The sequence below is a fragment of the Microcebus murinus genome, chromosome 19, assembly GCF_040939455.1.
Source record: "Microcebus murinus isolate Inina chromosome 19, M.murinus_Inina_mat1.0, whole genome shotgun sequence".
NCBI classification, from domain to species: domain Eukaryota; kingdom Metazoa; phylum Chordata; class Mammalia; order Primates; family Cheirogaleidae; genus Microcebus; species Microcebus murinus.
This window is the reverse complement of record NC_134122.1, coordinates 50,751,797-50,769,230: the sequence shown is the minus strand read 5'-3', so window position 1 is coordinate 50,769,230 and position 17,434 is coordinate 50,751,797. Positions and strand designations below refer to the sequence as shown.

At 41.8% G+C, this 17,434-nt stretch overlaps 1 protein-coding gene and 1 long non-coding RNA gene across 4 annotated transcripts; one reads left to right on the top strand and one right to left on the bottom strand.

Annotated features, from left to right (window-relative positions):
* Positions 1-54: 54 nt before the first annotated feature.
* Positions 55-10,238, bottom strand: COX20 (cytochrome c oxidase assembly factor COX20). Of its 3 annotated transcripts, XM_012751269.3 has the most exons (4): positions 9,792-9,899; positions 1,766-1,880; positions 1,566-1,629; positions 55-485 (listed from the first exon to the last, which is right to left on the bottom strand). In XM_012751269.3, the coding sequence occupies exons 1-4, from the start codon at positions 9,831-9,833 to the stop codon at positions 347-349; spliced, it is 360 nt and encodes a 119-aa protein (XP_012606723.1). In that variant the 5' UTR covers positions 9,834-9,899; the 3' UTR covers positions 55-346. The 3 variants fall into 3 exon arrangements, with proteins under 3 accessions (XP_012606723.1, XP_075851647.1, XP_075851648.1); XM_075995532.1 differs by lacking the exon at positions 1,766-1,880 and having other exon boundaries at positions 9,792-10,238; XM_075995533.1 differs by lacking the exons at positions 55-485; positions 1,566-1,629 and adding an exon at positions 8,687-8,765 and having other exon boundaries at positions 1,764-1,880; positions 9,792-10,238.
* A 5,329-nt stretch (positions 10,239-15,567) lies between these two features.
* On the top strand, positions 15,568-17,020 carry LOC142862403 (uncharacterized). Its single transcript, XR_012913458.1, has 2 exons — positions 15,568-16,619; positions 16,706-17,020. It is a non-coding gene; the product is annotated as an uncharacterized LOC142862403 (long non-coding RNA).
* The last annotated feature ends 414 nt before the right edge of the window (positions 17,021-17,434 follow it).

Genomic DNA, 17,434 nt, shown 5'->3' with positions numbered 1-17,434 from the left:
GCCCCAGTCTACCAAACAAGTTCTGAAAGTATTTTTACATATACCATGCACATATTTGAATTCAAAACTAATTTTACTTAAAAATTAAGATCGTGCATACTTCCAAAAAACATTTAGGGCACTTAAGAAATCAGGTATGACAAATCCACCATATGGAACACATAAGAATGCTACATTAGCAGTAGATAACATGGCCAGAATGAATTGGCGAGTTATCATACAAGGGTGAACCAAAAACAAAAAGACTACAACTTACACATACTTTATTTACTTGATTGTGAGCTTATTCAACATAAAATGTTTTATATGATTAATATCAGCTTTTTCACATTGACATCAGGATTGCTTAATTGCTGCTGTCGCTGTTGGTTTGTTTTCTTTCAGGATCAAGGTGGGTGCTTTCATATAATATCTTATTTTTAATTCCTTCTCTGGCAATTCTTTCCTGGATTCTTTGCTTTGCATAATTATACCTACAATGGAACCTTGTAAGAAAAGAATATGAAGAAATTATTAATTTCTTATGGAAATCAGTTTATGAAATTTATTTTTTTATAATCACACAGTTTAAAAATGCTTACAGATAACTACACCTTGAGACTAAAAATACAAACGTATGTTTTGGAGTGCTATTTTGGGAATGGTTGTCAAAATACCTGTGAACCCATGCTTTTTTAAAAATGAAGGTATAGATTTCTATCACTGTAGTTCATCTGTTAAAGAACTGCATGTATAAATGGAACCATAGAGTTATGTACATAATGCACTCTGGAATCTGGCTTATTTCACCCAAGATAATATGTTTGAGATTTGTCTGTGTTTTTTAATATTCACCAGTAATTGTGAACACTCTTAAAGTAGAACGTTCAGATGTGATGAATAAGCAGGAATGAAATAGGCATTAAGGTAAGGGAAAGGTTGAGGCCTTCCTAAATGAAGTATAGAAGCCATAACTTTGCTTCGTTTTAATGGAATGTCTTAATGTCATGCATTGATCTGTTCAAGCATGCAGTGAATGATATGATATATGGATATATGTGTTTAAAAGGTAAAGGCATTCCAGCAATGTTTGGTAAGACAGATTCCATTAAAATGTCTTAATCAAGATTCATTCTTGGGCCAGGCACAGTGGCTCACGCCTGTAATCCTAGCACTCTGGGAGGCCCAGGTGGGTGGATCGCTCGAGGTCAGGAGTTCGAAACCAGCCTAAGCAAGAGCGAGACCCCATCTCTACTATAAATAGAAAGAAATTAATTGGCCAACTAATATATATAGAAAAAAATTAGCCGGGCATGGCGGCGCATGCCTGTAGTCCCAGCTACTTGGGAGGCTGAGAAAGGATGATCGCTTGAGCCCAGGAGTTTGAGGTTGCTGTGAGCTAGGTTGATGCCACGGCACTCACTCTAGCCTGGGCAACAAAGTGAGACTCTGTCTCAAAAAAAAAAAAAAATTCATCATTTTAGGTGGGACTCTCCCAATGAGAGATATCTCTGAAAAAAGCATGTACTTCAGTATTAGATAACTTATTATAATCATGGATTTTCTCAAATACTTAGCAAACATACCAGCATCCTAAAGTCACCAAGATAAATCCTCCTACTCCAACATCACATGATCTTCTAACTCTACCTGTTGAAAATAAGCATAACCAGTACAATTAGAATATAACTACACATTATGTACATTATAGTTACTCTAGAAAAAAATTATTAATCAACATAGAGAAGTTTTTTTTAAAGCATAGAGAAATAAAAATGATACTCACTAGTTAACAAAAAATGTCCAAGGCCAGCCACGACAGATCCTAATGAACCATATAATACTGAATCCCGTGCACAAGGAATGTTTTCAACATCTAAAATTCCTAGGAGCTTAAATGGCTATGATTTAAAAAAAAAAAGATTGAACAAGAAAATATTTTATTTCAGGGTGGGTTGGCAAAGATTATAACACATTCCCCTTGTTACAGTCAAGAGATTACTAGAGTATGTGCCATCTGACAGCCTGGAATCAGTTATGCTTTTTCCTTGCTCTGGTATACAATCTGAATTAAGTTGGAACCCTTAAACTTGATCAGAAAGCCCTAGGCAGCAGGATAACTTTGTGTTATATGATAATTTGCTAATCAACTGATTTGGAAATAGGAATGTACATATTTTATGTGGTCTTTAAATGAAATTACTTATCACTGAAATTAAAAACCATCATAGTTTGCTCTAATTAATAATCCCAGTAATTTGAACCACATTAGCTTAAAACATTAACATGCTGTTTTAAATTCCATTTTCATGTTTTGTTGGTGTTAAGTAGATGAATAACAGTTGTGGTTGCAGCATATATTTCACGTGAAGATAAATATGGGCAATGAATTTATTTATCTCTTCTAGTCTCACTTTTCTGCCTGTGAAAAGTGAGGTTGCAGTTGATACTGCATTCATACTACATAGTAACCACAGGTAGCTGTGGTGGGAAAAGCTGAGTTTTGTTTCAGCTCTGCCACTAACTTCTGTATCCCTGTGTCCTCAGTCTGTTCTAAGTTCCTTCAGCTGCTAAAATGGTTTCTTTTTCTACAGTCTTCATTGGATTTATGGACTTGTTTTCCCCATGTTTGGCTGGGATGTCTGTCACTAAAAATTGTACTTTAGGGTGGCAGCAGGACAGACATTTAATAGTTATGTTTAACTGATATTTCTGAGTAAAAGAAAAAAGTTAGAAGTGATACTTTCTAACATTTGATTACTATAAATGTAAGTTTTCAATAACATTGCTTTCAAGGTTTCATAGTTTTAAAAGTGGGTTAGTATTGTGTGGGGCAGGACATGAAGCTAGAGGAAGAGGATTCTATGAGATGACACCTAGAAGGTAGTATATTTTAAGGTAAAAGATTAGAAGAAATGGGGAAAGGACAGTAAAGGCAAGTCAGATTAAAGGTTGAAACATGGAAATATTTTCAATTGTACTTTTTGTGTGAAGTTCTTTGGCTCAAGTATCTGCTGGAAAAGACAAAATGTGACTTGATTCATAATAAAGCAAAAACTATATACTCTTCTGATTTGTCATTCTATTTCTTTTGCCTCTCCATCCCTCCCTGCACACTTCTGACAGATTTCCTTCGTGAGCACAGCAGGTGTTTTTAGTAGCAGGCTTTAAAAGCTCTGCAACACAAAAGAGATTAGGGGACTTAATTCTGCTTCCAGCCTTTTCATTTAGCAAAAAAGACTTACCATATCAGCTCAAAAGCCCAGGGGACTGTATGGTTGTATGGGGGTAGTTGCTATGCTGATAAGGAATGCTGGACTCTGCACTCCAGAACTAATGCCCTTCTTAAACCAGCTAATTTCCCCAGGGGTTGTGTGCTGGAGCTAGAGGGAGCGCTGGTGCTATCAGGTCTTAGGTTCAAGTGTATGAAGAGCAGTTCTGATGGTGTTCATATATCAGGCTGGCCATGACATGCCGAGCACTGCACTCCTGCCCCCAAGCAAAATAACACAAAAGTTTCTTCAAGGCTTCCAAGCTTTCTCATTTGGATTCCCCTCCAGGATGGTGGAGCACTTGGACAAAATGTAAATGTTAGCCCCAGTTCTTTATCAAATGCATTAAAATACACTTGCCAAAAATGCCTGAAACGGTGGTTTCAGACCTTAAAGATTAAGGAACTCTTAGACTAATTTTTTTGTAGACTGTTATTTAGAAAAGTGGCTTTGCCAGCCCATCCTGATAAAACTAAAACTAGCTAGGCAACTAGGTATTTTGAGCTTTTAATAAGAAAGATTTCCTAGTGTCATACTCACATTTTGATTTAGATTTGGGATAGGCCATTGGAATCTATGTTAGAAACATTGCTGTAGGGCTGGGCTCAATGGCTCACACCTATAATCCTAGGATCGCTTGAGGTCAGGAGTTTGAGACCAGCCTGAGCAAGAGTAAGGCCCCAGGATCTACCAAAAATAGAAAAAATTAGCTGGCCAAGGTGACTCATGGCTGTCTGTAGTCCCAGCTACTGGGGAGGGGGAGCCTGAGGCAGGAAGATTGCTAAGCCCAGGTTTTTGAGGTTGCAGTGAGCGATGAGGACACTTGCACTCTAGCCCGGGCTTTAAAAAGTAAATTTGGAAATGCTGGAAAGGATCTCAGCTCACTCCAAAAGCTACATATCTCATTTATAACTGTACCTTATGTAACCAAGAGAGCCAGTGATGTACACCCAAGGCTATCTGGTCTTAAATGTTGATAGTGCCAAGGTTGAAAAACCCCGGTCTAATTAAACAATCTCATAACTTAGAGCTGGCAGGAGGTTATTACTGCCAAGCACGCTACACCTTTTTCCTCTGATAGCTGCAGTTTCACACCTCGGAAGTAACTGGGACTACAAGTGCACACCACCACACCCAATAATCTTACCACCTCTCTGAGATTGTCTCTCAAACAGGCTCAGAAACATAAAAAGGCAAATAAAGGCTGGCAGGAGTGGAGGTGGAAGTCAGTGTGACCCCTAAAAGCCTGTCATTACCACTGAACTAAACTGCATCTGTAACTCTGGCTAAATAAAACAACTAAAACTTCTGGGAGGAAAATTTTCTAGTGGTCACATATCTAAAGTGACAGGATAAAGTCAGCACATAAATATATCTACTGCAGTTTTTATTAAGATGGTGGAAGGATGTACAAAGACTTAAAGCCACACCACAACACAATTTTCCTTTTGGTAGAGAATTCATCCCTTTGCGGTATTCTATTTATATTTTATATACTTAAGTATTGTGTTTAACATTTTTCTTACTTCCTTATGTAGCCTGCAAATTTAAGGTTTAACTTTTGCCACTAATCAAGTTAAGGCCTTAAACATAAATTAAGGAAATCTTTGACAATTTTTTTTTCACAGCTTAGATTTAGAAAGGCTTACCAGCTCACCTTGATAGAACTAAGGAAAGCTGAAGAGATTCTATGCCACAATGTCAATTCAGTAACATACAGGAAATAGATGAAATTAGAGCTAGTTCATCTTCCACCACTATCTCATCAGTGCCCATATTTGTGTTCTGTTGCAAAGGATGAACTGCCCTATTCCTATCTAAAACTAGTCTTGCCTCTGTGCTTGATTCCCTTCTTTACTATTCAGAGATTCTAGTTATCCCCTTCCTTTGGATCATTAGATTTTTTCTCTATTACAATTTACTAACAAAACAAAACCACTCTATATACTCCACGCCCAACCCCTGCCTCCCACAGCCTCCTAAACTACCATCCCATTTTTCTGCTCCCTATCATGGCAAAACTACTTGATTTTCCTAGGTGTGGTTCTCCACTTGCAAATCTCCCATTTTCCTTTTAACTCACTACAATGAAGCATTTATCTACTATTGCACTCTAGAAAAACACTACAGTCAAGGTCTCTAAAAGACATCCATTTTGTAAAATCCATCCTACTCTACATTTCAGCACATGTGGCATGGATAATCATTTTTGGAACATTTCCTTTACTTGGGTTCAAATATGACATGACTCCAGATTTATAAATCAAATCTTTATCCCAAGCTTCAGTCTCAGTCTGCCTATTGACACTTCTCTTACATGTCTAATAAGCACATTGAACCTAATATTTGCAAAATAGAATTTTTACCTCCAAACTTGCCTCTTGATGGCATCACTACTCAAGCAATTTTTAGGTCCAAACCCCAAGAGTCATCCTTGATTACTTCCTTCCCTTCATCAAATCCATGACCAAGATAGCAGCAAGTCTGGAAGAAGCTACCTTCAAAACATATCTTGAACCAAACCACTTTGGCCAACTTTGTTACTACAGGTTGAACATTCTGAGTCTCAAATCCACAACTTTTTGAGCACTGACATGACATTCTAAGGAAATGTTCATTGGAGGATTTTGGATGCTCAATTGGTATAATACAAGTATTCCATAATCTGGAACACTTCTGGTTGGTCCCAAGCAATTCAGATGAGGGATACTCAACCTACACTACCCAAATTATTATATGTCTACAGTATCTTAAATTTTGATCTACTCTTAAAAATGTGTTATCACATGACTGTCATTCTCCTTTTTAAACCCTCCATAGCTCAGAATAAGGCATGTACTTCTTACCATTACTCCAAAGGCCCTACACAATCTGGCACTTAGCTCCTTCTGTATCCCACTCTGCCTTGTCCTCTAGGCACTGGCCTTACCATTCATCTAACACGCCTAGGTGGTTATTACCTAACATGCTACCTTTCTACTTGATCTTTGCATGGCTGGCTCAGCAAATGAGTCTGTCTTACTGATCACCCACCTAGTTTAGTACCTAATATTAACAGTAGGTACTCTGTAAATTTTTTTTTTTTTTTTTTTGAGACAGAGTCTCGCTTTCTTGCCCAGGCTAGAGTGAGTGCCGTGGCGTCAGCCTAGCTCACAGCAACCTCAAACTCCTGGGCTCAAGCGATCCTGCTGCCTCAGCCTCCCGAGTAGCTGGGACTACAGGCACGAGCCACCATGCCCGGCTGATTTTTATATTATATATATTAGTTGGCCAATTAATTTCTTTCTATTTTTATGGTAGAGACGGGGTCTCGCTCAGGCTGGTTTTGAACTCCTGACCTTGAGCAATCCGCCCGCCTCGGCCTCCCAGAGTGCTAGGATTACAGGCGTGAGCCACCGCGCCCGGCCTGTAAATATTTTTTGACTAGATGAATTCAGAATTTTCCTGATCGTGAATTAACCTGTATATACTAAGTCTTACATTTTAAAGTGTCTTGAAGAACAAGAATGAGGGGGCAAAGGAAAGAGTTTTTAAGAGCTACTTCTATCAAGCTTGGTAACTCCCATTTTTACCTTTTACACTAGCTAATCCTAATAAATAATCCTTTTCCCTGGGTTGTACCAGCAGGATGACTGATAAATTCTTTTTTTTTTTTTTTTGAGACAGAGTCTTCCTTTGTTGCCCAGACTAGAGTGAGTGCCCTGGCGTCAGCCTAGCTCACAGTAACCTCAAACTCCTGGGCTCAAGCAATCCTGCTGTCTCAGCCTCCCGAGTAGCTGGGACTACAGGCATGCACCACCATGCCTGGCTAATTTTTTCTATATATATATTAGATGGCCAATTAATTTCTATTTATAGTAGAGACAGGGTCTCACTCTTGCTCAGGCTGGTTTCGAACTCCTGACCTCGAGCAATCCTCCCGCCTCGGCCTCCCAGAGTGCTAGGATTACAGGCGTGAGCCACCGCGCCCAGCGGATAAATTCTTTTTAATAACTGCAGGCTTCCTTTTCTGATATTGCCCTCAGTTGTTAATCAGTCATAGCTTACGTTATATCAATTTTATCATCTTTTTGATGAGTTTTGATAGGTACTGCTCTTTCAAGGGCAATTTATTTGCAGGTCTTTTTATTATCTTTGGCCCCCCAAATCTGACAGTGCTATTTTAAGCACTTGAAGGTATCCTTCATTTCACTGACTACAATAGTGTCTTGCTACTGGTGGGCCAATTAAATAGGTCAATATTTTTTTTTTTTTTTTTTTGAGACAGAGTCTCGCTTTGTTGCCCAGGCTAGAATGAGTGCCGTGGCGTCAGCCTAGCTCACAGCAACCTCAATCTCCTGGGCTCAAGTGATCCTTCTGTCTCAGCCTCCCAAGTAGCTGGGACTACAGGTATGCACCACCATACCCGGCTAATTTTTTCTATATATATTAGTTGGCCAATTAGTTTCTTTCTGTTTATAGTAGAGACGTGGTCCCGCTCTTGCTCAGGCTGGTTTCGAACTCCCGACCTCGAGCAATCCGCCCGCCTCGGCCTCCCAGAGAGCTAGGATTACAGGCGTGAGCCACCGCGCCCGGCCAATAGGTCAATATTGATCCATTGGCCGGGCACAGTGGCTCACGCCCGTAATCCTACCACTCTGGGAGGTTGAGGCTGGCAGATTGCTCGAGGTCAGGAGTTCGAAACCAGCCTGAGCAAGAGCGAGACCCCATCTCTACTACAAATAGAAAGAAATTAATTGGCCAATTAATATATATAGAACAAATTAGCTGGGCATAGTGGCGCATGCCTGTAGTCCCAGCTACTTGGGAGGCTGAGGCAGAAGGATTGCTTGGGCCCAGGAGTTTGAGGTTGCTGTGAGCTAGGCTGACGCCATGGCACTCACTCTAGCCTGGGCAACAAAGCAAGACTCTGTCTCAAAAAAAAAAATATATTGATCCATTGTTTTCTTTCATTGAGTTCTTTTTTTGATTTCCAATGGATTGGACACCTCTTATGATCCTGAAAAGACAGCAGTTATTTCCTGTCAAAGATGAGTAATCAGATACAAAAGAAATAAAAAGTCTCATATAAGATCTCAGTGTTCATCACAAAGCTGAACTAGGATTTAGAGTTTGTAGTTATGGTGCACCTTGAAATATGCAAGTTTTGAACAAGGATACATTTTTGTTTAACACTATACATATTCCAAATGGTCAGTGTATGAGACAGTAAAACCAGAAAAGGCACCAATAGTTTATGAATTGACAAAACTTGGTATTAAGTATGGAAACAATTTATGCAATATTTGTTCATATTAACTGTATGATCTGAAGTCTTGGCCAAATTTAGATGGAAATGTCCAAAGAGAAGCAAGCAAGAGCAAGAAGTGAGCAAAATTTTCAAGCCAAGTAGAAAATAACTTAAAAAGTATACATTAGGGTGGCGTGGCACTTGCCTATAGTCCCAGCTCCTTGAGAGGATCACTTGATCCTGTAATTCAAATTCAGCCTGGGCAACATAGCAAGACCCTCTCTCTAAAAAAACACAAAAACAACAAAAACCCCGTGGATTAGGAGCCATCTAGCACACAGCAGGTCTTCAACAAATGCTTGCTCATGATTGATCCAATGTTACTAGCTCCACAGTTTACTATTTAAAATTTCTTTCCTTTTGCATTATTTTTTTCCTCAACACCTGTGATGTGCTCTGCACAGAAAATATAAGTTGGGTTCCCTGCTGTCAAGGAGCCCATGCAAAGAGGAAGACAAGATGTATCATCACCTCCCAGTACGATAAATGCTGGAATGATAAAGCTATGTACAAGATGCCAGGGAAGATGGGGTAAGCAGCACCTCAGTTGGCTTTCGGGAGGCAGAGGAGGCCCATCTAGGGAGACCAGATAGCCTGGTTTAGCTTTACTAAGAATTTTAAGGAGATGGGCTGCTGCAACTGGATTTTCGACACAGGGGTAAAATTATGGAGTTCGCAGGTGGGAGCACGTGGACGACTGCGGAGGGGAGAGCACCAAGCCAGGGATACAGCTGGGCAGGACACTGGTCACATACAATGCTGTACACTCCACTTGATCGAAAGAAAGCTAATGGTAAAAAGTCTCAACTCTTTCACCTCAGCCTCCTGCTGGATATAAATTCTAAGTTTTCATACTCCGCGTCCTACCTCTATGTTAAGTGTGAAGAGTACGTTAAAGACAAGGTACCTGCGTCCTCTTTGCCTTTACTGTTAACCTTCACCCGCAAAACAGCGCCATGCGCTTAGCAACATTTTCTCGCCGAAGCATTCAGCATTAGCCGTTTCTCACAGACCTGCAGTAAGTCGCTGGCACGACTGGCCCCTCCCCTAGTTTGGGTCGGTTTCGTCCTGGCAATTCAGAGAATGCCGGAGATGACGGGAGGGACTAGTAAGTTACAAGCCTCACGCCCACGCGTACAGACAAGCCAGGGACACGTGCTCCGGCCAGGCGCCGCACCGAGGCCGCGTCCCCACACGCCGCCCGCTCCGCTCCCCCGCCTGCCGCGCGCGCCCTGCCGCCCCCGGGTTACCTTCCCCTTCCCGGGCTCGCCGGGCTCCGGAGCGGCGGCCATGCGGACGCGTCGGGGCCCCAGCCCCGCCCCCCGCCGCCTCCCCAGTGCCCGCGGAGGCCGCGGGAGCGGAAACCCGGCCCGCCCCGCCCCGCCCCGCCCCGCCGGCCCCGCGCGCCGGCCGCCATCTTAGGGAATGTTCTTCATTCTCCGCTGCGGCCTCTCGGGCGGGCCGGCGCGTCCGCTGCCATCCCCTTTGTTCACTCGAACGGGCCACGCTTCTTCCCAGCGCGGCAGCCGGCCAGGGGGCCGGGAGCGAGGGAGGAGGAGGGCCAGCGAAGCTCCCTGGCGGGGCGGGGCGGGGCCGAGCCGAGCCGGGCGCCGCGAGACGGCCCCTTCCCGCCCCAGCCCCCTCCGTCGCCCCAACCGCCATTTCCAACCGTCCCCCGCGCTCGCGCCCGCGCCCTCGTGCACACACCCGGGCGCGCGCCTAGGGGCGGTGCCGCCGCTTTGTCCTGCGGGGCGGGCCCGCGGCGGGGGTCGGCCCGGCCCCGGCGCACCCCGCGCGAGCCCACCAGCCCGGAAGTCGCCCGCGCTGGCAGAGCGGCCCTTGTCCCCCAAGTGTCCTTTGTCCTTCCGGCCCCGGGACGAGCCCTCGGTGCCACGGGCAGCTCCGCTCAACCCCGCAGCCGCTTAGTCCCCAGCAGCCGTGGGGCTCCCAACGCCCACACCTCCTCCTCCCTGTTTTCGTTTCATTACTTGGTGTCTTTAAAATAGCGCCGCTCGGTTCGCCCAGAGGAGACTGGGGACAAAATGGAGGCAGCAGCTCGCTGGGAACATGCGTCAGGACGTGTGTGGCCGGGGAGGGCGGGGACGGCGCGGGTCGGGTGATGTGCTTTGGCGTCCAAGGAGGAAAGTGCCTTCGACGTGCATTTTTGATATGAAGTCGCGTTCTACGTTACATTCCTCGCCACGACTGCGACATAACGTGGAACACTACTGCCTGCTGGCGAGCTCAGTCAGACGCGTGCGTGCTGGTGCTGTGCAGGAGAGGGGCGAGCCAGCCTTTCAGCCATCAAAATAAATACCATGCAGTTTTCTTTAGTATTTATTTTTTTCTATTCAACCTTTTGCCTCCTTTGTTTTGTACTTTTTTTTTTTTTTACATTATTTATGTACCTTTACATGTAACGTTTAGGCTTTATGTATTCCAAAGATACAGTCTTGTAGAGAATGTCATTGTGCAAAGTCATGCTGCTTCTAATTATACTGCTGCCTGGCTCAGTGTAAGCGATGATTTAATATTAGCAGTCATTAACTGAGCATTTTCTTATTCTGGATTAACTGAGCATTTTCTTCTTTTTTTCATGTTCATGTAATACCTTTCTGCAATCCCAGTAAAATAAACAATGTATGATGTGTACCTATGTGTGACATTTTTTTTAAAAATGAGTATCTTTTTTGGAAATCAGACAGTTACAAACTACATACTTTTCTAATATTTATTAGGGAATAGAAAAAAAGTAACCTTACCGGTGATATCTTGCCAGTTTTGGGCTCACAGCTGAAATACTTACACTAACTATGCTTTGAACTCTAGGCCTGGAAGGTAGTAATATTCCGTAAAGGACAGAGGAATTCTTTTTTTTTTTTTTTTTTTTTTTTTTTTTTTTTTTGAGACAGAGTCTCACTTTGTTGTCCAGGCTAGAGTGAGTGCCGTGGCGTCAGCCTAGCTCACAGCAACCTCAAACTCCTGGGCTCAAGCAATCCTTCTGCCTCAGCCTCCCGAGTAGCTGGGACTACAGGCATGCGCCACCATGCCCGGCTAATTTTATATATATATATCAGTTGGCCAATTAATTTCTTTTCTATTTATAGTAGAGACGGGGTCTCGCTCTTGCTCAGGCTGGTTTTGAACTCCTGACCTTGAGCAATCCGCCCGCCTCGACCTCCCAAGAGCTAGGATTACAGGCGTGAGCCACAGCGCCCGGCCTGACAGAGGAATTCTTTAGAAGTAATTGCTAATTATGTTGTAAAGAAAGGAAAACTGGAAAAGTACCAAGTAAAACACCACAAAGCCTTCCTGTTTTATTTTTTATTGTGACTTTGAAAAATTGCTCAGGTAGACTTAGGGTTCATTTTATTTGTCTTTGAAAAGTATTTTCCTATGGATTATTTCTTTATATTAAAAATTGTGTTTTCACAAAAACTGCATAATATTTTCATGGGTTTTTTTTAACAGTTTATAGAGTAGAAAGTAAAAATCTTTCACTCTCACTCCTTTCTCCCTGAAGGTAGACAAAACTAACAATTTGATGTGTCTCTTTCAAACAATTTTCTTTTTTCTTTTTTTTCTCAAATATTATTACACCCATATATATTATATTCTGTGTGTATACACACATATATAATATGTATATATAAATCCTTAAAATACATGTGGTAATGAGTGAAAGCCTCTATGCCACACTTGCCCCAACACGTGTCTATATGTGATACACAAATATCCAAATGGCACTGCTTTATGTCTTTTGCATTCATTACTTTTTGCCATTTAATTCTTATCCTGGAAATTTTTCACGTTAAGTACCTGTAGATTTATTCATTCATTTTAATGACTGCTTAGTAATCCTTAAACCATTTTCCATCTGATATTTCTATAGAAAGTTTTTTCTCACTCATCCAAAAAACTGCTTCAGTGAGCATCTGTATGCATATATCTGTGGACATGTTCAAGTATTTTCATAGGATAGATTTCTGAATGTAGAATAACTGATTCAAAGAGGTATACACAATTAAAAATATTAACACATAACTGCTAATTTGCCCTGCAAAAATATTACCAATTTACACTTCCCATCAACAGTATACTAAGCTGGGCCTGGTGTCGTATCCCTGTAGTTCCAGCTACTCAGGAGGCTGAGGCAGGAGAATCCCTTGAGCCCAGGAGTCAGAGCCTGCATTGAATGAGCTAAGTCGGTGCCACTGCACTCCAGCGTGGGTGATAGAGTGAGACCCTTGTCTTTTAAACAAAACAAAACCAAACAAAAGCAGTATATGAGAGTGACTGCTTCTACGCAACCATTTCAACACATATGATCATGTTTTAGAATGTTTGCTGAATTTGATGGGGGAAAAAATGATATCTTACCGTTTAACTTTCTTGATTATATTAATAGTAGGGTTGAGCATTCCTTCAAATGTTTATTGGCCATTCTTTTTTAGAATTAACTTTGTATAGCTCCTGTGCATTAAAAATTTGGATCTCTGTGATCTTATTAGTTTATAGCAGCTTTTTACAATTATAGCTTTTAGCTCTTTTTCATATATGTAACAATTATTTTCTTCTGGTTCACTTATTAATTTTGTTCATGGAATTTTTCATTTCTCAAACATTTTAACTCTTCTTTTTTTGTGGGGTCAAATATGTATTCTTTTGTGGTTTTCAATCTTGTGTCTTAAGTAGGCATTCTTTTTTTTTTGAGACAGAGTCTCACTCTCTTGCCCAGGCTAGAGTGCTGTGGCGTCAGCCTGGCTCACAGCAACCTCAAACTCCTGGATTCAAGCAATCCCACTGCCTCAGCCTCCCGAGTAGCTGGGACTATAGGCATGCGCCACCATGCCCAGCTAAATTTTTTCATATATATTTTTAGTTGGCCAATTAATGTTTTTCTATTTTTAGTAGAGATGGGGTCTCACTCTTGTTCAGGCTGGTCTCAGAACTCCTGACCTTGAGCGATCCTCGCGCCTGGGCCTCCCAGAGTGCTAGGATTACCAGCGTGAGCCACCTTACCCGGTCAACCAGGCATTCTTGACTCCCGTAATAAAAACATAATTTCTTTCTTTTTTTGAGACAGAGTCTTACTCTGTTGCCCGGGCTAGAGTGCCATGGCATCAGCCTGGCTCACAGCTACCTCAAACTCCTGGGTTTAAGCAATCCTGCCTCAGCCTCCCGAGTAGCTGGGAATACAGGCATGCGCCACCATGCCCAGCTAATTTTTTTTCCTATATATTTTTAGTTGGTCAATTAATTTCTTTCTATTTTTAGTAGAGATGAGGTCTCGTTCTTGCTCAGGCTGGTTTTGAACTCCTGACCTTGAGCTATCCTCCCGCCTCGGCCTCCCAGAGTGCTAGGATTATAGGAGTGAGCCACCACGCACAGCCAATAAAATCATAATTTCATGATTTTAAAAGTAATCTTTTGTATGATCCTTTTCTCATTCATAATTTTGATTATTTTTCTTCTTTCTTTAAGAGGCCAACTTTTGGTTTTAATAACCAAGTCTATTTTTTTTTTTTAAGGCTGGTCAAGTGGAGCAGTGGGAGTGGAGAAGGAACAAAGGAATCTGTAACTGGTTGTGGTCAATTGGTTTGTAAACACCACTGCACTCAGACCAGCCTATTTTTAAATCTTGTTTTCTATTTTACATATTTTCTGTTTACTTCATGTCTATTCTGTTTTCTTTTTTCTAGCTTTTTGAATTGACTGCATAGTTCACTTAATCTCTATCTTATTTGGTTTCTGATGAATGTAGTTCTGTCTATAAAATTTGCACTTCCTCGAACATTCCCTGCTTTTCTTGTGTGCTTTTGTTGGTGATTTTGCTGTTTAAAATGGCCCCAAGTATAGTGTTGAAGTGCTGTCTAGTGCTCTTAGTGCACGAAGGCTGTGCTGTGCCTCACAGAGAACATATGTGTGATAAGCTTCGTTTGGTCGTGAGTTATAGCACTGTTAGCTATGAGTTCAGTGTTTTGAATCAGCAATATATAAGGTGTCTTTAAACAGAAATACATATAAACAAGGTTATGTATTGTTTGGTTAACCAAAATGTTGTGACCAGAGGCTTGCAGGAACCTCAGCCCATTTCCCCCTAAGAGCAATGGTTCAGTATTTGTTAACTCAGTGCTCACAGCAACTTTGGAGAACATAACTATGGTGAATAACGAGAATTGACTGCATATTTGTAACAGGTTGTAGAGTGTCATCTGGTTATAGAGGTAAGAGTTTTGAAAAAGGCAAAACAAACCCCAATCCCCATTAGAACCACTTAGATGTAAACTAAAGTATTATGGTATTTTGTTGTTGGTAAAACCTTAGTTAAATCTCTAAGGCTGTAGTGATTATTGCTCTCTCTAGAATGAGAATTTAAAACAGTTATTCTTACCGTCAGTTTCTGATTGTATGCTATAATTTTAGTATTCTTATTTTGTGACCTTTTCTAAGTACAGCCATACGCTCTCATTGTTAAAATGGGAGATAATTACAGTAGGGTGAATTGAGCACTCAATTTGGAGTCAGAAATTCTGGGGATGAGTCAAAACTATTAATACCTTAAAATTATTAATACCTATGTATAACCTTAAGCAAATCTAATGTTTCTGACTTTCAATTTTCTAATCTGTAAAAATGGAGATAATAAGGCCGGGCACGGTGGCTCACGCCTGTAATCCTAGCTCTCTGGGAGGCAGAGGCGGGTAGATCGTTTGAGCTCAGGAGTTTGAAACCAACCTGAGCAAGAGTGAGACCCCGTTTCTACTATAAATAGAAAGAAATTAATTGGCCAACTAATATATATAGAAAAAAATTAGCTGGGCATGGTGGCGCATGCCTGTAGTCCCAGCTACTTGGGAGACTGAGGCAGGAGGATTGCTTGAGCCCAGGAATTTGAGGTTGCTGTGAGCTAGGCTGATGCCATGGTACTCACTCTAGCCTGGGCAACAAAGTGAGACTCTGTCTCAAAAAAAAAAAAAAAAAAAAAAAAAAATGGAGATAATAGCCAAGCTCACCTAACTCTGACCTCAGGTGCTCAAGAGCTTTTCATTTAATCCACACAACACTGTGAGGAAGACGCCAGGACCTCATTTTACAGGGGAGGAAACAGGCCCAGTGAGCTCAAGTGACAGGCTCAAGGTCACACAGCTGAGAGAGCTGAGGTGGGATTCTGAGTCCAACGTGCAATGGTGTAAATCCCAGGGCTAATAACATGTAAGGTATTACTTACTATTTTTGTCATTAGGGTTAATATTTTGAATGTTAATATTTCAAAGGGAATTTTCCCTTAAAATATGTGATTTTCAAAAGGTTTGTTGAAATCAATTAGGATGCTGTTATTCATCCAGGGACTTAGATATTTTTTTCTTTTTAGTAAGACTCATATCCAATTTTAAATTGAAACTGAATTGAAAAAGAAGATTTTAAGTGGACATTTTCTTTACAACAATCCTTTGTGGAACTTGTTTTGCATTTAGAGTGGAAAAATTGTGTTTGAGTTTGAGTATGATTTTTCAAAGGCATAAGACATTAAGTCACAACCCGGAGAACTATTTCACTGCAGCAACATAAACTAATTACATTTGAAAAAAGAAAAGATAAAAGGAGAAGAGTGTAAAAACAGCAGCAGACAATTGGGGAGCGCTGACCTTCTGTGTAGACTAATAAACCAGCTTGGAAACTCTGCCCCTCCCACGAAATGAAAGTTTCCCACTAAGTTGAAACTACAGTTTTCTCCGGTGGGCTTCACTGACTCATTCATTAACTCACTCACTGATTTACTGAAAGATATTTTTTGGCTGAGCATGGTGGCTCATGCCTATAATCCCAGCACGTTGGGAAGCTAAGGTGGGAGGATCGCTTGAGCCCAGGAGTTCAAGGCTGCAGTGAGCTGTGATGACACCACTGTACTCCAGCCTGGGTGACAGAGCGATACACTGTCTCCAAAAATTAAAAAAAGGTACTTTCTGATCATCTGCTCTGTGCTGTGCACTCCTCTAGGCCCAGAGTGTGCGGTGATGGACAGGACAGACGCATGTGGCCCCTCCTCCCAGGAAGCTGACTTTTAGCGAGAGGCGGTGGGTAAAAGCAAGTACAATAATCTGCGATGGTAGCAATGCTGTGAAATGCCACTGTCTCAAGGTGCATGCTTTCTCTCTCTCAGATCTTTCTCTCTGGGACCATGTTGCAAGCCGCCTAGGGAGAGGGCCAGGTGGTGAGGAGCTGTAACCTCCTGCCAGTAGACAGCAATGACCGAAGCCTGCCAACGACCGCGCGAGTGAGCTTGGAAGTGGATTCTCTGCTTGGCAAGCCTGGATGGCCCGATCCCCAAGAGACACCTTGAGCCAGAGCCATCTAGCTTAGCTGCTCTGAGATTCCTGACCCCCAGAAACCGTGTGAAATGATAAATGCTTGTTTGAAGCTGCTAAATTTTTGATGTAGTTCGTTAAGCAACAGTAAAGAACAACACTTCTAAACTCTCTTGTTTGATCGTTCTATTCACATCGTAAACCTCCAGCAACTGGATGGACCTCATTCTTTTATGAGCTCAGAACCAGGCTGCAGAATATTGCTGAGAAGGCCCACAAAACAGAGCATATAGTTTTCATGTTCATCAATATCATTTTTTTAAAAAAAATTATTTATGTATCTATTTTAATATGACTCACTGGTTGTAATCAGTGTCATTTTGATCCTTAACACTGTCGGACAATGTTTCCCTAGTGAACTCTCTCATTTGCAGATATTCTCTGCTGTTTTTAAACCTCAGCCCTGGCCAGGAGTGGTGGCTCATGCCGTAATCCCAGCACTTTGGGAGGTCAAAGTGGGAGGATTGCTTGAGCCCGGGAGTTTGAGACCAGACTGGGAAATACAGCTTGACCCCATCTTTAAA